Source organism: Opisthocomus hoazin, chromosome 13 (genome assembly GCF_030867145.1).
Source record: "Opisthocomus hoazin isolate bOpiHoa1 chromosome 13, bOpiHoa1.hap1, whole genome shotgun sequence".
In the NCBI taxonomy this organism is placed as follows: Eukaryota; Metazoa; Chordata; class Aves; order Opisthocomiformes; family Opisthocomidae; genus Opisthocomus; species Opisthocomus hoazin.
Window position 1 is genome coordinate 27,528,491 of NC_134426.1, and position 24,791 is coordinate 27,553,281.

At 41.8% G+C, this 24,791-nt stretch overlaps 1 protein-coding gene across 2 annotated transcripts in view; it reads left to right on the forward strand.

The window, feature by feature from the left end:
* PTPN11 (protein tyrosine phosphatase non-receptor type 11) overlaps window positions 1–24,003 on the forward strand; it is a 29,293-nt gene extending 5,290 nt beyond the window's left edge. The window contains exons 3-16 of one of the 2 annotated variants that reach the window (XM_075434287.1): window positions 691–885; window positions 2,046–2,238; window positions 3,489–3,605; window positions 4,117–4,230; window positions 9,258–9,354; window positions 9,966–10,045; window positions 10,172–10,330; window positions 13,486–13,617; window positions 14,514–14,668; window positions 15,354–15,421; window positions 15,921–16,072; window positions 19,048–19,160; window positions 19,387–19,492; window positions 20,451–24,003. In XM_075434287.1, the coding sequence (XP_075290402.1) occupies window positions 691–885; window positions 2,046–2,238; window positions 3,489–3,605; window positions 4,117–4,230; window positions 9,258–9,354; window positions 9,966–10,045; window positions 10,172–10,330; window positions 13,486–13,617; window positions 14,514–14,668; window positions 15,354–15,421; window positions 15,921–16,072; window positions 19,048–19,160; window positions 19,387–19,456 (1,645 nt within the window). In that variant the 3' untranslated portion in view covers window positions 19,457–19,492; window positions 20,451–24,003. The remainder of the gene's footprint in view (window positions 1–690; window positions 886–2,045; window positions 2,239–3,488; window positions 3,606–4,116; window positions 4,231–9,257; window positions 9,355–9,965; window positions 10,046–10,171; window positions 10,331–13,485; window positions 13,618–14,513; window positions 14,669–15,353; window positions 15,422–15,920; window positions 16,073–19,047; window positions 19,161–19,386; window positions 19,493–20,450) is intronic. The other variant, XM_075434286.1, reaches the window with a different exon arrangement.
* The last annotated feature ends 788 nt before the right edge of the window (window positions 24,004–24,791 follow it).

The window sequence follows — 24,791 nt, forward strand, 5'->3', positions numbered from 1 at the left end:
CCCCTGACACAGTGTCTGTAGTGGTAGGGATGGGGAAAGGACGGCAAGAGGAAGTAGATAAAGGAAAAGGGAAAAGTGGGATTGGTGATAAGAGTAATGCTGCTTGGATACCTTTGAGATAATGGGCCTTGTGGAAGGGGACTCTTTCAGAGAGCTGCTCTTCCTTAATGCTAGAGACTGTGGGAGCAAATGACTTCCAGCGGGCACAGGCGACTGCTCACTGAAGGAGAGATCTTAGCAGTTTGTGAAATTCTAGGGAAGGGAGTAAAGAAGCTCTGCTGGGTGTCTTGAGAATGCTGAATTCTTCTCGCCCCTCCACTCCTTTTACGTGTGCGTGCAATTCTTGGGGGTCTGAGGGATTGCCATTGGAGATTGTGAGGCTGCAGAGCTTACAGTGGCTTCAAGGATCCCCTCGTTACGGAATTAGGGGGTTTTCCCTGTTTTTCCTGACTGTTGGACAGCCACTTCCCTTTCTTGCAAGCCACTGAAATGTGGCTGCAGCACGCTTCAGAGGTGCACTAGCTTAGCTATTCTGCAGTATTTCAGTTGGCACGTGATGCAAATGTAAGTATGTATTTCTCTCACTCAGACAACACAACACCAAGTATAAAAGTGACTGGAAATCAGCTGACCTGTGTGGGCTTTTTTCCTAATTTCCTAATTTTTTGTAATATGTTTTTCAAATATTAGACGAACAGGAGCTGTCACCCACATCAAGATCCAGAACACAGGAGACTACTATGACCTCTATGGAGGAGAGAAGTTTGCTACGTTGGCTGAGTTAGTCCAGTATTATATGGAACATCATGGACAGCTCAAGGAAAAGAATGGAGATGTTATAGAGTTGAAATACCCGCTGAACTGTGCTGATCCTACATCTGAAAGGTCAGAGAAAGAGTGGTGAAAACCTCAGTGTCCATGCGCTTCTCAATAAACGTATGTGTTTCTCCCTGTTAACGCTACTGTCAGCTTCTGTTTGATGCAAGGGTGGCCGCTATCTTGTCCTAGAAGTGGTCCCGTGGATTTCAGTGAGGTTGCTTGCAAAGTAGACTAATAAATGTGATTAAAGGTAAAATGATCTAAGCCCCAGAACCTATTTTTGTCAGCATTCTTCCTGGTGTGATATTGTACTAAAAAAGAGGACATAGTTCCCTGTAATTTTACTGGGAGAAAGTTTTATTACAGAAGTTCTCCCAAAGCTTCATGAAGCTGTTATTACTGCAAGGAATTCCTAGCTATATTATTGGGCATAACTTTACACAGTTTTTCCAGCAGATGGCTTATGTGTAAGAAAGTGAATGACATGGAAATCCTCAAATTGCTCCAACTCGTGTATTTAGGAGCATGGCTAATAAGGAGAATCTGTGACTTTAGGCTTGACATACACTGAAGAAGTACGTGTGTGTTAGAAATAAACCTCTGTGGCCAGGAGATACCGGTTTATTCTCAGAAGTGAAAAAAACAATATTAAAACAAGTTCTCTCGCTCCTCAGAACGGCTTGTATTTAAGAAGGGGAGGGAGGATTATTGCCTTTTTGGCCGTGTTTCTTGAAGAAATGAGATTGATATGATTATCCTGTTCAGTTCCTAATGTGGTGGAAGGGTAGGGTCTCAAAGATGCTGAGTTCCCACAGGTTTATGAGGAAATGCATCCTCATGAGGGGAATAAAAGAAGAATAAATGCCTCGATTGAGGAAAAGGTTGCAGTGTAAGCTTGTGTTTATTGGACACTAGGGAATACATTTGGACCGTTGGAAAGAATCCAGATCAAAACTTCATTTGAAACTTGCATGAAATGCAGATTTCAGTGCTTATGGAAGTGCTTGCTTGGAAGTGTTTCTGTAATCACTCGTGTGTGTGTACATGTACACTTCCAAGGCTTATTTTGTTTTTTATTTTTATAGACTGAGGCTTTCTGTTGACTTGGGCATTGTTGTTCAGTGTACATAAGCATTTTACTTTATTATAAGTATTTATAACAAGCGGGTTCAGCCATAGCTGGAATGACAAGTAGGGTACCTGTCTGTATCTTACTTTATTTAAAGGTGGTTTCATGGGCATCTCTCTGGAAGAGAAGCTGAAAAACTATTAACAGAAAAAGGAAAACATGGAAGCTTTCTTGTGCGTGAGAGTCAAAGCCACCCTGGGGACTTTGTTCTTTCTGTCCGGACAGGAGATGATAAAGGAGAGAGTAATGATGGGAAATCTAAAGTGACACATGTCATGATTCACTGCCAGGTATGATGGAGCACGAGCTGCTTTGACAGAGCTACTTCCACGGGCAGCGGGTTTGTTCTAACAGGAGGGCCATCTTGCACTTTGCTGCAGAGCTGAACGCATTTCCCCTTTCCCAGCGGTACTCAGTGCTGCGTGTCATCTGTTTGATCAGATTGACTAATTGGGTAGCATCAAAATTCTGTTAGTGGTTTGGTTTTTTTTTTCTGACCGCTTGCCTGACTGAGTTATGTCGTACTGTACTATGCTGTCAAGTACCCGCTAATAGATTTGCTTTTGATTGCATCGGAAGTCTGTCTCGAATCCTCTGCTGATGAAGCCTTTCATGTTCATGAATCTTCTTAAGCGAGTTGCAGTCTCCTGGATAAATTATATAAAAATACGATTAATTGGACAAAGAGAGATCCGTCTGAGTATGTCTGTTTCTCTTGTCAGTTTATAAAGTTGCTCCTGGTAGATGATCAACATTCTGTGAAAATTTTGAGTATTGAGTCCAAGGAGCATTTTTAAATCTAAAGCTTGAATTTAAGAGGGTCGTTCTTCACTGAAGTATTATTAAATTATAGTATTTTGATGTTTTCATATATGCCCATGGGCTACTATTTAAAAGAACCTAAATCACAGATTTTTATCATTTTCTTTTTCTTGTTCTCCTGAAATACTGTGCAACAACTTAATTGTTTAAAAACAAATAAAATGAAATACCAGAAACAGTTTGGAGATAGAAATGGCCTACCAAGGCTGTAAAAGCTAAACTACTAGATTTTTTTTTTTTTCCAGGAAAACCTCTTTGATTTGCCGTTAACTGCTAGTAGTGTTTATGCCATTGAGGAAAATAACTCAGCCTTACATCCTTAAAATAGGGATGGTGCCAGTCAGTACCAGCCTTTCAGGAGCCAGTAATGCTCTTTTAGGAATTTGAATTGATTTCCAAAGCTGTCTCCTGGATTCTAATCCTGTAGGTCAGGCAGCCTGCGTGAGCTGACTGAACCTCAGTGCAGAAGGAGTCAGCTTTCCTGAAAAGGCAGATAAAACTATTTTCAGTTAGATGACAAAGAGGATAATGTCCTCCATTGTGTGTGTGCGTTTCTTTTTATTAAGGATCTGCCACCCATTAGCAGAAGGATTTTACTGAATTCTTGTACATATGGTTTTAAAGAGAATTTTTTGTATGTTGCTTAGCCTGTAGACAATATTAGTGTAGACTTCATTGTATGAAGTGTGTTTATTTTGATGAGCATTTGTCTTTCAAGGATCTAAAATACGATGTTGGTGGAGGGGAGAAATTTGACTCTCTGACAGATCTAGTGGAACATTACAAGAAGAACCCTATGGTAGAAACTTTGGGCACAGTACTGCAACTCAAGCAGGTGAGTGAATGGAGAAGACGCCACTGAGCTTTGCTACCTTCCGTATATATTGTTGAAGTGCAGGCTTTTCCATGTGTTCTGTGAGGCGTCATTTTTTTTTTCTTTCTTAATGCAAAAATGAAGACATAAACTTCATGAAATTGAATGATGAGGTCAATCATTTAAATGGGAATAATTTTTTATATGCCTGTGAATGGATAGACTCTCATGTCTCTGATGCATGCAGAACTTCTCTTGGTTTCATCATGGTCCATAGGGGTTGCAGGACTAGCCCAGAAATGAGAGAACTTAATGTATTAAAGAACAATATCTAAAAGCAATTGTTCCCTGCTGTCTTCCTCTCTGTCCTTGCTGCCCTTTGCTGTATGAATTGTACAGTTTTGAAGTCCAAATAGATGCCTGGATCCTAGAATTGCCTATATAAGACATCCTTAGTGTAGAGGATTTGTGTTTTACATGTCTTCTCGCAGTTGTCATTTATTCCTTTGTTTAATATTTGTATCTTTCTTAGCCTCTGAATACTACCCGTATTAATGCTGCCGAGATTGAAAGCAGAGTGCGAGAGCTAAGCAAGCTAGCAGAGACAACAGACAAAGTCAAGCAGGGCTTCTGGGAAGAATTTGAGGTACTTCATTACATTCAAAGTGTTACGGTATTAAATCTCTGCAGTACTAATAGTTAGGTTTGTTACTGCCTTCCTGACACTTCCTCATCTCCCTCCCCATCGCTTCAGTTTCCTGTTCTTGCTCCCATCTCCTGTGCCAGGTACAGCATGTGTTAAAATTTTACCAGTTCCACTCTTGTGTCTGCTAGTAAAATGATGGAAATATCTGTCTTTTTTCCTGATTCTGAGAGCTAATTATGTTCTTCAGTGCTATTTGCTCAATACCTAGCATAATCCCTCCTGAATATCCCCCCCCATCACGAGGCAGCCTTATGTACGACTGGATCTGGCCCACCAGGACGATTCTTCAGGTTCACTCCTGTGTTCTGTTCCTGGAGGCAGAGGACTAATTCCTAGCCTACGTTACGCTTGGTGACCCAAGTACCAGTACAGTAGCGGTATCTGGTGCAGCTGGAATACATCGGATGTGTGGTGCATGCGGGGGGAATTGCATCGTGCCTTCTGTTGTGTGTCTCAGTGCAGAGGATGTTTCGGTTTGCACTCTGCTGTGTCTGGGAGTTCGGGTACCATTGCTTAACGGAAGCTTCAGTGTGATTTCTCAGTCAATATATGCTCTTGCCCTTGAGTTTGTGGCTTTTTGATAGCCGTTTTGTGGGCATCTTAAAACTATTGTGAAGTGGTAGCAAGCTCTGAGATGAAGCAGCATTGATTATGTGTATTCCTTGGACTCGTGGAGACTTATTTTTGTTTTGGGTGCTTCATTTCTGCCTGCAGCCGAAATTCCATTTCCCTCCCAGAAAGCAGCATCGCCTTTCCTTCTGTCTTATCTGTGCACCTCTTATGTGTAACATAGCCGTGCTGGCCCAGCTCTCCCCTGCTTCGAAGCCCTGGTGATTTCAGGAAGCTACTTATATTTGAAAGAAAATACAGCTGAAACTGTTAATTTGTCAAGTAGAACAAATTAAGTATGAGCATTAACTAACACATTCCAAACTACTTGGGTCTAGCCTGGGTTCTAACCCTTCTCTGACAACTGGAGTCGCTTGACCGCTGCATGCATGTGATGGTCATAGCCAAAAGCTTCAGAAGTGTCTTAAATACAATGGGTGGGTTAATACCACACAGACGAGAAAACCACAGCGGAGTCTGGAACTCCACCAGCAGATGGCAACAGGAAACTGGAAAGTCCTGGTCTGTGACGGAGAGGCTGGTTTTGGCTCTGCAATGCTAATTTGAGAAACTTCCTGAATAGTGACAGGTTTGCAAAGCAACCGTTCTTGAGGAAGCTCTTTTTTGATCAGACGTTTTCATTAGCTGAACGTACTATCCAGTCTGCTCTGCGGTTATTGTCAGGGGGAGAAAAATAAATCCATGAAAAGCAAAAGACTCTTACCAAAGGCGTAACACATTTCACTATGAATGTAGATGGAATATAAGCAGGTGAGATCATGGCAGTGGGGAATTCATAAAATGAGGATTTACCCTGCTTCGGCAGGGGGGTTGGACTAGATGACCCACAGAGGTCCCTTCCAACCCCTACTATTCTGTGATTCTGTGATTAAGCTTTCTCCTCTCTCTTCCCCTGTGCCCAGTGCAGAGGTGCAGTCCTTGACCCAGGGCTGCTGAATGGTCAGAGTCCGGCCTGGAAGGGGAAGGAAGCCAGCAAAGGCTACTCTGACCATTGCCGAGGACTCAGGGCTCCGTTCTACCCTAACAGTAGAGTGGTGGATCCCCTGGGGAGCAGTTCTCATCTGTTGCTTGTGAACCTCGCCTGGCCTCGACCTTTGAATTGCTCCTCTTGCAGAGTTCAACACCTGAACGTTGGTTTGGTGCCTGAAGGGTCAGGAGGATTAGCCGCCCCTGCTCTGATGGCTAAAACTTGCATATGGGAATTAACTGCTTTTTGCAAAGGCTGATTCGTGGTGTGCTTTATCATATCACGACACAGTCATGTAGACTGTGCCTGTGATCACTGTGCGGTTTAGCCTCAACGTGCATTTGCAAGTTAGCCAAGCACAGGGGGTCATTTGTCTTCCCTGGAGGCCCTAAGCATACCTTACACCCATTCAGAGAGCAGAAAAAGGAAAAAACATGCCCTGTTGGCTTGCCCTTCTTGTAATTGGTGTTGGCTGACTAGAAGCTATGTGAATTAATGTTGGGGATTTTTTTTTTTTCTTTTTCTGGAGGGTGCGGTGCATTTAGGAATGGATTGTGGATTTGTCAAAATGAGACTGACCTATTACTTGACACATACGACTTCTTTTCTGTCCTCTGGTCTTTGTTGAGTAAATTTGCCTTGTAATGGATTTATCAGTCGGTGCTTACAAGCAAGGTCTTCTCCTGTCTTTTGGCTTTCTGGAAGAAGAGTATTTGCTAGCAAGCCAGAAGTTTTACAGAAAAAGTAAATGTAAGAAATGAAAGATTTTTACCTGTGAGACATTCCACTTCTCTTTCCCCTTCACTGCTGTTAGTGCGGTCAGCTCTAAACCTTATTTTTTTCTGCTGTTTTTTTGGAAATGAAGCAATCTCCTAGCAGTTTTAGTGTCATGCTTTTTCATTCACCTCAGGTAAGCTGTAGCTGTCAGCTTTGGTGGCAGGAGGCAGAGGGGCAAACTCCAGGTTGTCGATGCATCTCCGCCTGTGCTGTTTATGATTTGGCAGTCCAGATGGTAGTTATAAATTACTTGTCTTCAGGCGTATTTAAGAATGTACCTCTTGTCCCGTGAACCACAAGGCAGAAATGTTGACAGTCCTTGTAATGGTTTTTGCTTCTGAAAAATGGCTGTTTGGTGAGCTTAATGCTTGGATGTTGTAGTGAAACTGAGGACTGTGTTTCAGATTTATGGTTGCGTTGTGTACATCTCTTAATGGGCTTGTTAGAAGTTGCTGCTGCTCATGGATCTCTCCTCAGGGATGCTCAAAGCAATAGTAATTAACTGTGTGAAGTGAAGATGTGTTTGAAGCTATGCTTTCCACACACTTGATAGTTTCCATTTTTTAACGGCTAGCAAAGTTTAGCTTTCAGTTCTTTGGCTTGGCGTTTCACTTGGCTGAGACTCAGCAGTGTTAATGTGATATAAAGGTGCTCTGTGATAATGGCACTTGAAGGCTCTTGCAGTGTGGCAAGAGGAGAGCTTACTGCAGCGTGCTGTTTCACCCGTTGCTGGTAGTAGCAAGCAATGCTTAATGGGGATATGTTTTCTGTCTTCGCTTCATAAACATGAAACCTCACAGCTCTCCTGTATTGCTTTTGTTCTTTGGTTTCTCTGTCTTTAGGATGAGCCTAATTGTCCAAGGTCACTAAGTGAGGCAATAACAATAACAGAGACTGAAATAGAAGTGAGCAAATGTGCCTGACATGCCCAAGCTTTAACGTAAAAGCAACCTCCGCAGGAGTATTAAGCGTGGTGATAACAAGGGGAGCAGCTTCCAAAGCCTGAGTCTTCCTTTTAGTGAGGCCAGTACTGCTTTTGGGATTAAAACTTGGAACAAAGACATCGAGATTCTGGTCCCTCCAGCTCCATTGCAAATAGGGAGCCTTGCTACCAAGCAACATGGTTGTGAAGTATGGAATTGCTCTTGTCCCTGTCATGAATTGTGAACCAGGAACCAAAAAATTAGCTCCTTGCCAACAGGAGAAATCCCCATACAGATTTATTGGTTCTGCACTGGGATGATTTATGCATAACCCTGTTTGTAGCTACCTAATTCCCCCTCCCTGTTCCCCCAACAGGGTAATAGAAGAATATCTGCGCAAGATTTTGTACTGGTTTAGTGAAATGGCCTTGTGTTGGTAGGAGAGAATGGTGGGAGCACTTACAAAGTGGTACGTGGCTGTGGTGGTGGGATATACACTGGCAGTTTATCTGTCTCATCCATACTGTTGAAAATACTGTAGCATTCCCATGGGGACTTTGTTTTGGGGAAATAGGCAAGAGTAGGTTCCTAATATTCTGCTTCTAGCTTGCTCAAGGGCTTTTCACTGTGCTTGATACTTTAATCACAGAATCACAGAATGTTCGGGGTTGGAAGGGACCTCTGTGGGTCATCTAGTCCAACCCCCTGCCAAAGCAGGGTCACCTACAGCAGCTGCTGTTGAAAACAGCATACAGAGGTTTTCTGTACGCTCCTTCCTCCTCTTTGGCTGTCTAGAGTTGGTCTGGCTGCAGCTTGCAAGGATGGGTGTGTGGCGTTGCTGTAACGCAGCCTGCGTAATCTCAGGGACTTGTTCGGGGGGCTTTCCAGCAGTGTTACTGCCGGCTCGCTGTAGCTGAAGGAGCAGAAGAAGGCTGGTAAGGCCTAGAGCAATCCAGTACAGCTTAGGCAGAGAAGCACTGGGTCACGGAGTGCCGTACTCCTTTGCAGCCTGGCAATGTTTTGAATGCATTAGTTACTGATCTTTATTGGTACTAACGCTAATGCCAGTTCAGTGGAAATTTTTAAACTCTTCACCTGCGCGATTCAGCAAAAAGAAGAAATGCAATAGTACTCTACTTTTATGCTTGGTAAGAAGGACCTAGTGATAAATATGTTTATTTGGAGCAGCTCTGTAGAACACTGATGATATTGTTTGGTTTATTTAATGTGCCTTTTAAGATGGCCAGATTTCCACAGACAAAAGCTTGTTGTGGTCCTTTGTAGCCAGTTATGTTTTCCTTGCAGTGTTTTACAGCTAAAAGCTTTAAGGGACCAACTTGCATCTGCTTGGTCAGAACAGTGTCATGAGGACTTGCTGGTTGTAGTTTGTGGTCTAAAGAAGCTTTGGTTTTGTAGGTGTTTATAATTATCAGGTGGAAAATAGCTTGCCTAGTCACTCATGGTCCTGTGTTTCTTATATACCTTGGCAGTAAAGCTGTACTAGGTCTGGATGGAGAAATCCAGTACCTCTCTCTCTTCCTCTGACTGTCTGGCGTTATAATCGAGTATCATAATTTTTGTGAGAAAGGATTGCTGTAATGATGGTGAAACAGTCCATGCTTTATCTCTGCTGTTATCATTTAGTCTTTATTTGTGCTGTTTTGATTTAGACATTACAGCAGCAAGAATGCAAACTTCTCTATAGTCGTAAAGAAGGTCAGCGTCAAGAAAACAAAAACAAAAATAGATACAAAAACATTTTACCCTGTAAGTATTGATTTCTTTCATTATAATATAAGCCAGCCAGTTTTCTATGCTTTATTTTCTTAGCTTGTAAATACAGGGTTAATTAAGCACCACTATGCTTTTTATTCTCTTTAGTGATAATTTTCCCTTTTATGTTGTTAGTACTGGCCCATGCAGTTTCCAATTTGTGTTCAAACATTGGCACTTTGTAGATACCGACGTATTTCGATTCCCATATACTGTTTTTATCTTCAGCTTTTATTTAAAAGCGTCACATCCCTCAACTGTTATTCAGCAAACTGGAATGCTTACATTTAAGAGGATTAATTTGTGTTACAAAACTGCATGGTGCAAATCCAGTGGCCATTTGCCTTGACTTAGTGCTTGACTGTCCACGTACTCAGGAGTTGCTAAGGGGCATGAACACTTTGATCTAGCTTGCTGTGAATTGGCCACTTCTTTTAAGAAATGGCAAAAGAGGAAGGTTGAATATTCTGGCTGCTAATTTACTGAGTTTGATAACTTCAGAGCTTCTGGTAGCCGTAAGAAATGTACCTGTCTGTGGAATATTTTAAGAGCTGTGTGTTCACAACTGTGGTGCAAGTGCTTAACGTACATATATATTCTTCCAGTTGATCATACCAGAGTTGTTCTACATGATGGTGATCCAAATGAACCTGTTTCAGACTATATCAATGCTAATATTATTATGGTAAGTACACTCCTACCCAGAGGAATCTTGATGGCACAGTCCGTGTCTACTCTTTAACATACTCACCTCAATCCGAGTTAGTCTTGTAACCATTTGTCACTGTTTGTTGAATTGTTTTTTCTCTAGCCCGAGTTTGAAACCAAGTGCAACAACTCAAAGCCAAAAAAAAGCTACATTGCTACTCAAGGTTGCTTACAGAATACAGTGAATGATTTTTGGAGGATGGTGTTCCAGGAGAATTCTCGAGTTATTGTTATGACAACAAAAGAAGTTGAAAGAGGAAAGGTAAAAACACACTCTCAAAGTGGCCTTAGGAAAGGTCATGACATTTGAATGCAAGTAACGACTCAACTGACTTGGTCATATTGATCTATATGCTGAAATCTGATGTCCCACTGCTGCCTTTGGAGACCTGGAAGGTGCTGAGTGTCCTTTTTTACTGATGTCTGTGGGTACACTCCTATCATCTCAACAGGGCTCCCTTTTTTGAGGCTTGACTGATTCAATTTTAGCTACTGAATGTGAGTCTATATTTCAGAATTTTTAGGGAATGAGGCACTGGGATGCGAGAGGTAGCCAAACAGGCTTTCTGTGTAGTTCAAGGGGTAAACTCTGTGTTCCTGTAACAAAAGTACTGCCATTTATTTTTAGCTTACCAAGTTTGTGTAGACTTCACTAGAAAAGCAGACGTGTGGGACTTTATTACTGTAAGAATGATTTTATATCATATTGCTTCTTACCTAAAAACTACAATATAATGTGAAAGTTACTGCCCTGGATTCACCTCATTGAAGTCGCATTTACTAGACTCTGCTAGAATGCTCTTCTCTCTTCTGGCTTTACTTTCTGTGCTTGAACTTGGTAACATTCTTACTATGTGCTGAGCCAGTGATTACAGGTGAAACTGTGCCGGGTTAGGAATGCCTGGACTGGGTGTGAGTTAGCACCTTTATTCCTAAAGCCTGATCCTTTGCCTTTTGCCCTGTTCTGTATGAACACAGATGCCTGTTCAGCCTCAGGAATCTGCGAGCCCCTGGTGATCTGCTCTGGCAGTATTTAATGCTCTGAAAGAGGAGATTTTCTTGCGAAGGTGTATCCCAAGAACCTCCACTTTACCTTTAAAGTACAGAGATCTTGTCTTACTCACTGTCTTCCAGCAAATCTGAGGTTATTACTTTGTTTCTAAGGTTCTAATGACATATAGCAGGAAAGAATAGGAAATACTTGAATACTGACATTCTGACAACGGTCACGTACAGCTTCCTGTGTATAGTATATTTTTATCTTTGGAATGTATGGCTTCTGGGTTTTTTTTTCTGTTTGGTAAACAGTTTCTGTTATCCCTTTTTTTTTTTCCAGTTTCTCTTCTTTTTCCACGTACTGTAGTCCACCTTTTTCAATAATCTAATGATCTGTTGCTGAGTGGAAGGCTGTGATCTTGTTAGATGAATGTCACTTTTGAAAACAAATTGGATTGAAAGTGTAGCCAATGTTTTTCTATGGGTGACTGATAATTGTGGAGCTCCTTACCACTGCCACAAAAAAAGAGGCTTTGTGTATATGTACTGAAGACAAATAGGAGTAGATTTTATGTGCTTCTCTTCCTAATCTAGGTATCAAAGCTGCCACTGGCGGTATTTGTAGAAACCATTAGACTCTGTCTTGTGGATTTTTTTAGGCTTTCTAAACTTCTGTCCATTCATCACCCTTATAAAGAGGCATGATTTGTGTTTCCTTTCTGAGAATGCACTGAAGGAAGGAGAAGCTACCCTTTTGCAGTGACCTTCCTCTTAGATCTTTCTCTTGGAAGAAGAAAAATAAATTATGGGGTTGTTTTGGAAGAGATGACTTGAATACTTTTGTTTATTGATTTTGATAACGCACAGAATGGCCTGTGCTCCTCTGCAGATTCTCCGTGATTGTTTCCAAATTTTGCTAAGCCTGTTTTCTGTGCTCGGGCTGTACAAAACATCTTAATGTCTGATTACTTACTTAATGCTTCATGCAGTGATTCGCCCCCTACCTTGATGCCTATTTCCCGTCTTCAAGAATTGCAAATAACAGTCCTGATATAAAAGTGGTTTTTTTTAATCTCAGGCTGAGATGCTTTCAGATCTGCAGGAGGGAGAGAAACCTCTGCATCAGAGATGACTTTAAGAGCACATTGCCTGAGGAAGTGAGGAGCTGTGAAAAGTCTCAGATCTGCATAGAGTTCTGAATATGCTTTAGAATGCACTGTAGGAGCAGTGAATACTTACAAATTAAAGTAGTGGTGTTTTGGAGGCAGTCCATTGAGCCGATAGTACATGCATCCCCTCTATCAGACTAAAGCTTGTTTTAACGTTGCGTGTTACTGTGCAGGCTTGTTATACCAACTGCTCTCGTGTTCAGAGTTCTGTATTGAAACTGCAAGTGATGTTGGCGTATGCGAAGATCAACATCTTTCCTTTAGCTTGTACCCTTTGGAGACAGCAGGGAAAGAAGGGCAAAAGTAACAAAGAAGCATCTCGTTGCCTAAGTAGGCTGGAAAGCATGTGTGCAATCATCCCTCGCTGTGTCTTGTGTTGGCAGAAGGAACTTTCTTGTTGCCTTGTTTTCTCATAAATATGCAGTAGTAACTGCAAATAGGAAATGTTTCTCCATAGTACTTGGTGTTTGGTCTGCATTTGATATTGCTGGAAGCTGTGTCTGTATACCCACTGTAATTTCTCATTTGACACTGTGTGGAGTTGTATTGCACTCACAGGCAAACAGCAGTCGCTCTTTCCTGAACTGTCACAGGAACCAAATCAAAGTAGTAATAGGTGAACCCGGTATTCACTGAATGGAATATATCCCTGGCCAAAGATGAGAGAAAAGCAGCACACCAAAAGCTCTAAATTTTCAGAGCTGCAGACACACGAGGCTTCAGTCCCCTGCCACAGGGAACAATTGGTTGTTCCTTTGGTGATTGAATTAGAGAGCTGTCATAGCCCTGTGTACTCTAAGTGATGAAAAAGCAAGCATCCAAGTTTCATTTCTGTTAAAAATGGCTTGTACCTTTGACTTGTATTTATTTTGCAGCCTGTTACAAAATAGGCTATACAGCATTCCACTGGAAATTCTCAGTATTTTGAAGCCTGTAGCTGGGTGAAGATACAAGTAACTTAAGTTAATCTCCAGGTTTTGAAGCTACTGAGGCAAAGTGGGTACTGAGATGATCACGAAAGCAGCTAAAAGGAGAGATTGCCTGTACCTGTTTTCTGAAATCATCTGGTGGTTGTCATGGGGAAGAGAAACTTCCCCCTAAAATGCACTTTACCTTGTCAGCTAGCTGTCTGGTTGGCAGTAGTAATTGTGCTCTATGTATTCAGAAATGAAAGCTCCAGAAATGTGTTTGTTAACCAGTTTGAGCCAGCCTTTCTTCTTACTGATGACTATTTTTTTCTTTTATCTTGCAGAGTAAGTGCGTCAAGTACTGGCCTGATGAATTTTCCTTAAAGGAGTACGGTGTTATGCGTGTTAGGAATGTGAAGGAGAGTGCAGCACACGATTACACACTAAGAGAACTTAAGCTTTCTAAAGTTGGGCAAGTAAGTATATTGGTAACTCTATTGTTTTAATTTAGGTTGCAGACCACAAAAAAAATTTGCAGAAACAGACTTTTTCTTAGGAATCAATAAAAGCACTAAGAGATTAATAAATTGAGCCCTCTCTCTTTCTTTGAAGCTCCTGGTTTAGTTCCATGCATCTTTCTCTTTGTCCTTGGGATAATTGAAGATTCTTATATCTAAGCACTTTTTTGGCAGAAGATGCACGGCTGCAGAGCTTTGAGGAAATCTCAAAAGAGAGACGATACTTTCAAGTAATCACACTTAAGTCTAGCTAAACATTTGTTCCCTTTCATGGAGATGGTTGCACTAGAAGAAAATTGTTGTGTGGGTGTCCAGTATGTAGAAAGAACACTAAAGGGAAGGTGTAGAAAAGATGGGGAAGGAAAAAGTTAACTAGTGTGGAAATAGCACTTTCTTGATACAGAACAATTTAGATCAGGGTGCAAAACGGATTGTGTGAGAAGCAAATAAGCAGGATGTGCTAGATCGCACTCAGTTCCATCCCATGGATGTGCCCAAGAAGTGCGTAAGGTAAGTGCCACTCGGTATGAATGATGAGTACGACCCATGGAGGTCCCTCACTGTTGGTCACCCTCAGACAGAACTTTGCCGTGGCTCCTAAAGGCGAGGATGGAAATGTTGGAAACAACTGCATGAGAAAGAGGCAGCTGAGGAAGCAGGTGGTGGGATTGACTTATCAGGCCAGGAAGAACTCTGGCTTGTTCCCTCCTTTAAAAGAGTTGTGGTGACGTGGATACTGAGCAGCAGGCTGGGTATGCCACCTTCCGATCTGACTCGACTTTGCCACATAAGTGCTTTTAGCTGGATTTTTATGTGAAGGATTTTATTTTCATGTATTGGTATCTTCCTTCCAGGGGAACACAGAGAGAACAGTCTGGCAGTATCACTTCAGAACTTGGCCTGATCACGGAGTCCCAAGTGACCCTGGTGGTGTACTGGACTTTCTAGAGGAGGTGCATCATAAGCAGGAGAGCATTTCTGATGCAGGACCAGTTGTGGTCCACTGCAGGTATGGTGATGCACTGTGTCTCTCCTGCTGCTGCTCTATGCCTGTGGAGTTCTATGGGATCTCTTTTTTTTTTTTTTTTTTTTTTTTTAATTTTATTTGGCAGGGGGAGGTGAGAACTTTACAAGAAGACAACTTTCCCCAAGGGCTACTCAGACTTTCACCTGTGAAGGTGTTTGTGCTTTGTTTTGCAAAAGGATGTATTCCAGATAGGTGTCAGATGGTTACCTTCGAAGCAGGCTGTCTTTCAGAGTGTGCGTGTCTATGAGTAAGAATTTCTGATGTTGTATGAGAAGGTGGTACCAGTCTTGGCTAGATACATTTCAGGTGCAGGATCATGGAAATTCTAGTATCCCATCCCACCTCCTGTGAGTTCTCTCTCCTCGGTCTTGGCTTACAAATGAGATACTTTTTATAAGGCAAGGAAATGTTAGGTCTGACCGTGTAGGTTTTTTCCTAATTTGAGGACATTAATAAATGCTGAGGTGCAGAAGTGCTGTTATGACTTCAGTCTCTTCCATCTTACGTTGATTAGGTCTCAAGTTACTTTTGGCTGTGTGGCTTGGTTTGACTCTGGCTAGAATTTGGAAGTCTAATGTCTCTTAATGTTAAACTCTTACTTGGACTGGTATTTTGGTGTTTGTTCAGAAAGAGCAAAACAACTCTTCCCCCCCTTCTCTTTTCACAGTGCTGGGATTGGGCGAACAGGAACTTTCATTGTGATTGATATTCTTATTGACATAATCAGAGAAAAAGGTAAGTGTGTCCCCCTCTCATTTATTTTCCTGTCGGACATTGACAGATACATCACAGTGAAACAACAGGAGTGTTGACAGAATAGAGGGATTCTAGTGACACTACAAGCTGGGCGTGTGTGTTTGGCAAAGAAGGGACTTGCTCGTTCCTCTTGACTTGGCTGGAATCAAAGTGGTGAAACCCTGCTCCAGTTCAGCATAATGAAAACTTTCAGCTGAGGATTAGGCAGGAGTCTGAATGTTTTTCTCATTATTTATATTATTTATTCCGCTATTTTTCTTTTAAAATCATTCATGAGTGTGTTGCTGCCACACTGCACTACAATTCTACAGATCTGTGTATTAGTAGTCAAGGACAAATCCTCTGTGTTAAATGTTAGCAGTCTCTCTTGTTGCAAAATCCTTCAACTACGCTGTGTTCTGCTGGAAGACGAGACCAATCTCCCCTCCGAAGACAAAGTTTACTTTACTGTTCTTAACGTTGTGATGATTCTTCCTAGGTGTGGACTGTGATATTGATGTTCCAAAGACCATTCAGATGGTGAGATCACAGCGGTCAGGAATGGTTCAGACAGAAGCACAGTACAGGTTTATTTACATGGCAGTACAGCACTACATTGAAACGCTACAGCGCCGAATTGAAGAGGAGCAGGTATATTTGTCCTAAGTATGAAATGTTACACAGGAACGTGTTACCATCTGAACAGGGAGCAGAGTTGCTTGTTTGCTGCCTGTGACTTCTGGAGGCATGACTGCTGACTGTGTGACCAATGCATCGTGAAGAGGCTGGGTCTGTAACCTGCTAACCCTGTTCAGAGAAGTTAGCCTGCATTTCAATTTATTGTGCTTAATTCTTTAAACTAGTAGGTGGAATTAGAAAACTAAAATAAAAACAGTGTGCTTGGCGACTGGCAGAGGAAGAAAATCGTCAGTCTGGGAGGCTTCTCTGTATGACTGCAACTAGCGCTGGTTTACCTTCCGTGAAAATGCTTGCGTGTGTGGGTTCCTGTCCTCCCTGTCCCTCTGGCCCTGCACCCCGGATCTCAAATTCCCTTAGTATTATCTAGTTTTCTGTGCAAGAAGAATAGAAGATAAGGCTCTGTTAATTAATACAGAACCTTGTGCTCTGTTGAGTTTTAAAGAGATTTCAAATCTGTTAACTGTGTCTCTAAAGTATGATACTCAAATTCAAATGCTAGTCACTCTAATAGCAATTTTTGAGTCTGAAAGTACGTGTTTATTAGTAAGAGGTAAGTATATTGGACTGAAAGACTAAAGAATGGGTGTGGTAATCTTGCAGTACAGTGTCCAACAAAAAGCAGTTAGAGGAGTGATTTGGTGTGGTAAAATGAGAAAAACTTTAGAGTATGTGGTGACAGTCACAAGACCTTTGCCTTACTCTTCCTGTTTAAGTACTTCATTGCACTCAAATTCTACAATCTTCTACAGAAGTTGCCTTGTTTTGTAATAAAGAACTGACATCCTACTCACTGGTGCTTTCATGTTCTGCCCTAACCTCTGGTCATCTGGGATTTTTGCCTTTTTGTTGAAGAATTTCAGTATCTTTTCTTCTGCAGCTGGCTTGCTGCCCGGGAGGAGATAAACCCACGCAACTGCTCAGGCAGCTGTGGGGAGCTGCGTGGTTAGCGTGGTGCCATCTGTGAGATGCGGTCCCTGTTCAGAGATGGAGTGTCCCAGCTTGGGCTTGGCACTTGTGTGGCTGCTGGCTGCTTTGGAGTGTGGCAGAGCTGATTTTATGTTTGTCTACGTGATGTAGATGTCCTGTTCAGCAGAGAGGATAGAGACTTTATTCCTCTGCCCAGCACAGCTGTTGTGTGCTCTGATGGTGATTAGACACAAAGTGAAGAACAAGAAATCCCTCAGGTGCACTTTTTTCCTGGCTTTCTTGTCTCACTTCGCTTTACAGCTGGCTCATATCTCTGTGTGTGTGATTATGCAAGCCTTGTGTCCTCTGCTTTTTGAATATGGTCTCCTTCTGCTGATGTCGTTTACAAAGTAGATCTGTAACTCTCTCTTGATTGTTGTAGTGGGTTTTGAGTCGTATTTTGATATGGAGTGGAGCAGTGTATTTCTCCTGTAGTGACGAGGCTCAGTTAGTTGTGTTTCATCCTCTATTCCATTACTAGCTCAGAAGGCAGAGGTGTAAAAGTTTTTAAGAAACTGGAAATGGCACATTGCTTTACTTCAGCAGCTCTTGACCTGTAACTAGGGCTAGTGACAGCTATAGGAATAAAGCAATATAGAACTTCTCAGACAACCCCCCGCCGCCCCGTGGAGATGTGTATAGCCTCTCACATCTGGGAAACAAGTCGTTCTTGCCACATTTCGGTTACTCTGAATTAGAAAGGATAATCACAGTGGATTAAGCGGAAGAAAGAGAAGCCAGGTATCTAGTTTTTCTTGGCTCGTTTTATCTGTTTCGGTCAGCTTAAGTAATAGAAGAACTGACTGATTCTTTGTAAATTGCTTTTACTGTAGAGTACATCTGTAACTTGAACTGCCATTCATCACGCACTTTGGGGGTGTGTGTGGCGAAAAGCAAGCCCTAGTTTTGGGCTTCGGAATATTGTTGGCACATGTGGGGTTTGTAGCTGTGATGCTGTAGAATGCAGCAGAGTTTGAACCTTTGCATATTGTTTACATCTGATTTTTTTTGCATTAACCTTCCAGGTAATTGATCTGGACTGGTAGTCTATTTGAAAGTGATTTGTCAGGATTAAGTAGGAAGCTGAGAGGGGAGAAGTTCAGTAAAATAACAGAACATTTGAGCCAGTTTTGAGCAAGTCTCAGAAGGCCATCTTGGAAAAACTTTAACCTACACCGCTGTACAGAGTGTTCTTGATGGAAACTCAGCAGCCAGAACTCCCCAAGGGCTCTGACTAGCTCTGTTTTGAGGTTGATTCAGGCCAGTTATTTAGTACTCGTGCGAGCATTTGGGGTGGGAACCCAAGACAACACCACCAAAAACCCGCACCTCAGTCCCAAAATCCAGTACCCTGATAAACTTTGGAGCGAGGCTTGAATTTCTGCGTAGGTTTCGGTGTATGCGTGTGTTGTGAGCATTTGTCTTTAGACGAATGCCAGCACAATTGGCTGCAGCTTGTAACATATGCTGCAGAATACAAATAACAGCTTGGGTTCTTTTTATATCGAACCTAATGGGCTAAGATGTTATTTTATTAGAGATCTTGCGAACAACGTTGTTACTCATTTGGCCACGTCTCCAAGCTGGAAATAAGGTCAGTGGGAAGCCCACTGGCTGGTACTGTCTGTTAAAGAATGAAGTGTGGTTTCTTCTGCCAAGTAAGATGAAGATTGCGTACGAATGCTGGTTCATAAGTTTGGTACGTTCTGCTGGAGATAGTGGTGGAAAGAGGAATATTGAAAAGTGAGATTTCTCAGGGCTTGTAACAAACAGCTAAAGCCAGCCTTTAGGTCCTACCCAGGTTGTGTGTGTTACCTGCAGGAATGAACTTTCTTCTGTTCATAGACAAACCGTTCTAAACATACACATGGTTAGTTAGACATGTAATTTCTGCAATACTTCAGTGGTTGTTTTCTATTAGTAATTCAAAACCTGGCTTTTTGTTGTGTTTTGCTTCACAGAAGAGTAAGAGAAAAGGTCACGAATACACAAACATTAAATATTCTTTATCGGACCAGACAAGTGGGGATCAGAGCCCTCTTCCACCCTGTACCCCAACCCCAACGTGTCCAGAGTAAGTTCGCTTCTGTTGTTAGTCTGTAAATTCTGAACTTTACTAATTAATCTTCAGGGACCTTGAATGAGAATGAGTTAACACAGAATCTGTCCTAGCCTATTGCCCTGTGCTTTGCTCTGTAACTAAATTGAGCAAAATAAATTGTCACTGAATTGCATTGTGTGTATAGATGTGGCTTTCTCAAACTACGTTCTTTGGACTGTAAATATTTGTTTCATTTCAGAATGAGAGAAGATAGTGCTAGGGTATATGAAAATGTGGGGCTGATGCAACAGCAGAAAAGTTTCAGATGAAAAGGTGTACAGAGACTTCCATGCAAAGGCAGGTAGGTATGTTCAGGAGTGGGTGGGCTTTGGAGAAAACGTATATGAAACCAAACTATGTGAGGAACTATAGGAGGGACTTTCTAACACCTGAAATGCATGTAATCTGCCCACTTGAGGGTGTTTAATCTCCAGAAGCTAATTTTGATTGAATTGCTTCTAGTCTACCCTATCGACAGAGGTGAAATATCAGCTTGGCAGTTTGGCCTTTGTTCTCATGCCCTGACTCACCAGTGATCTAAGTTGGAAGTCTTTGTTGTGCAGGAGACTGAAATTCTGCACGCTAGCAAAAGAGGAGTAGCAGCTACAGTCTGAACTTTCCATGTCTGTTTAAAGTGATCTTTGCTCCTGGTTGATGGTAAGGATTTGTGCGCATCGAAAGAGATTCACAGAACATATAGTCTCATGCTCAGCCTCAAGGTCACTGCCGTGCCTGTGTGGTGTGAGCAGTTTGTGTAGTATTGTTGTCATAAATTAAATCCTTGCTTTTGCTGAGACAAATACCTGTTATGATTTGGTTCTTGCGGTCAGACAACTGAATATATATATACTGGTTATTAGCTAATAAGTTTAGCTGATAATTCAGTTAATGGTCTGTGAATACAGCCAAGGAATACCTTTGAATTTAAAGTGTCTTTAGTCATGAGCTTCTCTTGGATTCTTATCCTGTTTGTTGTCTTTCCCCCTGTGTTTTTAAAGACCTTGGAAATCCTGTTTTCCCTTTTCCATTTGGTAACTGTAAGTGCATTTCACCTGTGTAGTCCAGGGACCTCCAAGTTTATACACAACCTCATCTTCTACTGCCAAAGTGTCATGCAGTTTATAAGCAAGGTTGGAGAGTTTAGGTGGAGTTTAAGGCTTGCATGAGTCAAAATTGAGCACTTCTCTGTGATGTCAGAATAAGAAGTAACTGCTGCTTCTTTTTCCTAAATAACTGTTGTTTTCTTCTCCCTTCCTTTCCCAGAAATGAATATGGTTTTTAAAAAGGTCAGGAAAGAGATGGAAGAAGCTTCACATGAATGGTGAACTCTGAGGGCTTGGTACCTTTTTATTTACGGTTTTAATCCTTCAACAGTAGGCAAAACTTAAGACCATCTAAAGATTGTTTATATCTCTTCTCTCCAATACCTGATTTACAATTGCTCATTTTCCAAATAAAAGGAAATCCTTTCTACAATGTAGACAACTACATTGTAGAGGCAGTTTTGAATCCCGTGAACTGTTGGACTGTCATCCATTTGTTTTTTAAATAGTATTTTTGTTTCACAGTATGGCTGTTAGTTGGTTTTATTTTTTTTTTCCTTATTTGAGCAGTTGTGGGATTATTTTGGGGGGGGTGGTGGTGGTGGTTGGGAGAGAAATGATATGGATAAATCCGTTACACTAATGTAAAATACTGATGGGAACAATACTTGGCTGTTTGAAAACAGTGGATCACCAGCGTGAATAGAATCAGCTACATGATGAAATTAGTCCTGATACATTTCAAACTCAGACTGAGTTTCATAGGGGTGAGCAGTTATTGATATGAAGGTGCTTTTTGTGATAACTGATGGCTTTGATTACAACTTAGCTGAGTGGCTGGATGGGCTATTTTTGAGTAATTATGCAAGGTTGCCTTTACATCAAATGAAATTTCTTTTGTGTGATCTCTACCCAAAATAGAAACTTACTGTATCTCTCAAAAGACGCAGTGGCCTAGCAGTTTGTGAGGACACTGTCTGTGTTAATTTGTCTGTGTTTGTCTATTAAGCAAGAGATTGAACTTGTAGAGTTAAGGTATTTTAAAAAGTTGCATGATGACACCTTGACAGCATGTGAAAACCAGTGAAACAGGTAACCCGCTGGGCAGGCTGTTACCTTCGTATAAGGTGACCCTCTTCCCCTTCTGCTGGGGGGGTGGAAGCTGTTGGGCCTGCTGGGTTTTGTAGTAAGGCCTTATGCTAGTGTAAGTGGCTAAATTAAAGTTGTGTGGGGAAAGCAGTGCGTGGGAGCCAGCTATCCACTAAAATTGCCTTAGCTGAGAAGGGCAGCACAGGCAGCAAGGCCAACAGGCTAGTTCTGGTTCGTTTCATCAGGCAGAAGTTTGTTACCGTTCTACCTGAAGTGCCTTTCAGAGCTGCGTTGAATTTGCTGTCCCTATTGAATTAAAAAATCCCATTTGTCCGAAACCACTTCTGATTGTTGTTGATGAGACAAAGTCCTCTTCTAGAGACTCTGGAACGTAGAACTGCTGTTAAGCTGCCAGTTCACTGGGTTTCCTCCCTTTGCTCTGTCCAGTTACCTGGACCAGAAGCTCCCCTTGAAGCCGTTAGCAGCTGCATGTGTGCATTAATGCAGAATCGGTCCCGCGGAGTGGGTGCCGGTGGTGTCTTAGCAATGTCTTTCCCCATGTTCCCGGGGAAGTTCTGTGACTTAAGTGGTGTTAAGGAGTTATTGCCATTTTCATACGGCAGGTGCAGATGGTGAACGCTGCATTAAATTGCTGTATGCAAGGGTGCAGGGCCAACAGGATTGCGTTATTGGCCTTACTAGTGAAATTATGCTAAAGCCTGGAATGTAATTAGTGCAGCTTTGTGAAAGGTGAAGTGGGAGATTACATTACCTTTCCTTGAGAGTGCTTTGCAAAATCAAATATTTGAACACTTTGTTTGAACTGAATGAAGGTGCTTCTTTAATGTTAAGCAGAATTTTGTTACTTTGCCTATTGTCCTTTTTGTCTTTTGAGGCTTTGGGGTTTGGTGGCTTTGTTTTTTTTTTGGTTTTTTTTGTTTTGTTTTGGAACTCCTGTCACCAGCATCCCATAATACATGTTTGAATGTCATAGCCTTATTCTCTAGTCACAAATACTCGTGCCCTTTCTAGATCTAAAATCTCTAGTAATGATGAGAGAGAGATCTGTTCATTCGGTAGTGAGATGCCTATTCTGCACCACCTGCTTCCTCTCCTCTCCCTGTTCACAGCTTCGTCCTGCTGAACAGGGATCACTTGGAGGTGTTGGTATTTGTATAGAGCAATTGACAGCAATTAAATATTTGTCTAAAACTTTGTGCAAAGTTAGACAAATGCTACTCTTCGTCTGTTATAGCAAGGTGGAACACATGTTCAGGTTTGGGGCTGTTCTGCCCCAAACTGAAAAGTCAGGGGAAAAGTCAAGAGAAACGAGAGAAGGATCCTGAACGAGTCTGAACTCTGTTACGGGCTCGGTTAATGGGATGTGTCTTAAAAGATTGACCTCTATAAGCAGCAATCAGTTACATGGCCAACATAAAGTTGCCTCTTACGACCTCATTTTAGCTGTTTAGAGCCTGACGCTGTAGGATTTTTTTTTATTTAATTCCCTTGGAACCAGGGAATTCTTACTGCAGAATGTGTGTTAATCCTGGGGAGCATATGGTGGAAGAAAGTCAGTGAGGGGGGAACAGAATCTGAAAGACTGTGACTAAATACTCCTCTCTTAACTGGAGGGTTCGGCCCTGCTGGATGCCAAAGGGGAGACCTTGCGAAATAAAATGTCTGCCTTCCGTGCACCGGCAAGAGAGGGAAGAGTCTTAAAGCATTTTTAAAAATTATTTTAAACAGTGGCTGGGGTTTGTGACAGATGAAGCGAGAAAGAGCAATGTCCTTTGGTTCAGGGGAGATGAGTGGGGGTTTCATGTATTTCTAGTGAGTTTTTAGAGAATAAATTTTAAGTGTTGATTGACAAGCTTTTTACTGTATCAATGGAATGGAAAAGGGATGCGGTTCTGAAGTGTTCTGTTGTAGAAGACTTTATACCACAAGGGAAACTTTAACCCAACTCCTAAGGCACAAGAATTTATGCCAGCATGAATTCATTTGCTGCAGACTTCATTTACTGAATGTTTTCTAGCATACACTTTAATTTCAGCTAACTGTTGTTAGGACTGATTGGTTCTCCTATTAATCCTGACCAAACTTTTTCCTCTTAAGATACGTGTTTGAAACACGATTGACTAGGATACGGCTAACGAAGTTATAAAACCTGTTTCCTTTTTTGTTGTAGAGATGGGAAAAATCACAGCTGGTACTAGGATGTGTTGTCAGGTTTTGGTTTTCTACCCATAACTTCATTGTTTCAAATTAATTTTTAATTTCTCCCTTTTAAATAGTGAAACGTAATTAATAATTTCAAGGCTGTTTATTTATGACATTATTGTGATTTTTTTTTTTTTGTTACAGTACTAAAGACTAATGAAAAAGGATCCTCTTATTAGGTGGAGTAGACCTTGCATTTATTTTTTTCCTGCAATGTATGAAGTATTGTACCAGAGTATTAAATGAAATGTAATATTTTATTGAAAAATCTCTATCCTTTAAAAGGAATACATTTAGGATGTCATCAATTTGATGTGAATCATGTAAATGTTGATAATGCGCTGTTTATTATACATCTAGTGTTTCAAAAGACTCACTTATTGCCTTTTGCCCACATACATTCTGTAGACCATTTACAATTGTCAAAATGTGACATTAAAATAATAGTTCATGTATAGAAATATTGGTGGTTGTCCATTGTTTTCTGTGCTGGTATTTATGGGTCTGAGTTCAGCTGCTTTGCTAGCTGCGTTGTGATTTTTGTTGCTGCGAGGCTATAGTACCAGAAATAAAAGCATATCTGTAAACATCAAAACTTCAAAAAAAGGGGGAAAAAATAGAAATTAAAAAAAAAAAAGAAATAAAAATCGTTTTCCTAAGATGGTTTGTCGGTAACTCTGTTCTCCGGCTTGCAGCCAGCAAAGGTGGTGGTGTATGGGCCCTGATCTTCAAGCGCAGATCACAGTGTTTCGGAGCTGTACTGCTGGGCCCCCCGCGGGCTGAGAGCAGCTGTCCTCCCTGAGAGCCGCTGGAGCAAAACTCGTCTGAAGTATGATGAATACGAGCTTTTATCTTTGTGTTCCTACCATCCGGTGCCAGCTGGCTGCCCCGTGGGAGGTTCTGCGTGCTGTCCCGCTGCTGTCTCTCCCGTTAGCCCGTGGCAGCTCCTGTTCTGGGAGTCCTGCGCTCGTGCAGCGGTCCGGTGTCCCTGCTGCCTCCTGCGTTCCCTTTCCTGCTCCGTCTCTGGATCATTGACCCTCATTGTTTCTTACCTGACTCTTTAACTTGGTGTGGAACACGCTCAAAACTGCGATGGGGGAGGATTGGCCTCTCTTTTTTGCTATTAGTATATGATCAGTCAGTTTTAATTGGGTGAAAGGAAGGACAATCCTGTTCCTTCACTGTCCCCATCGTGCTTAGTCGCAACCAGTTCCTCTGGGATGAGAGAGAAAGAAGCTGTTGCTCTCAC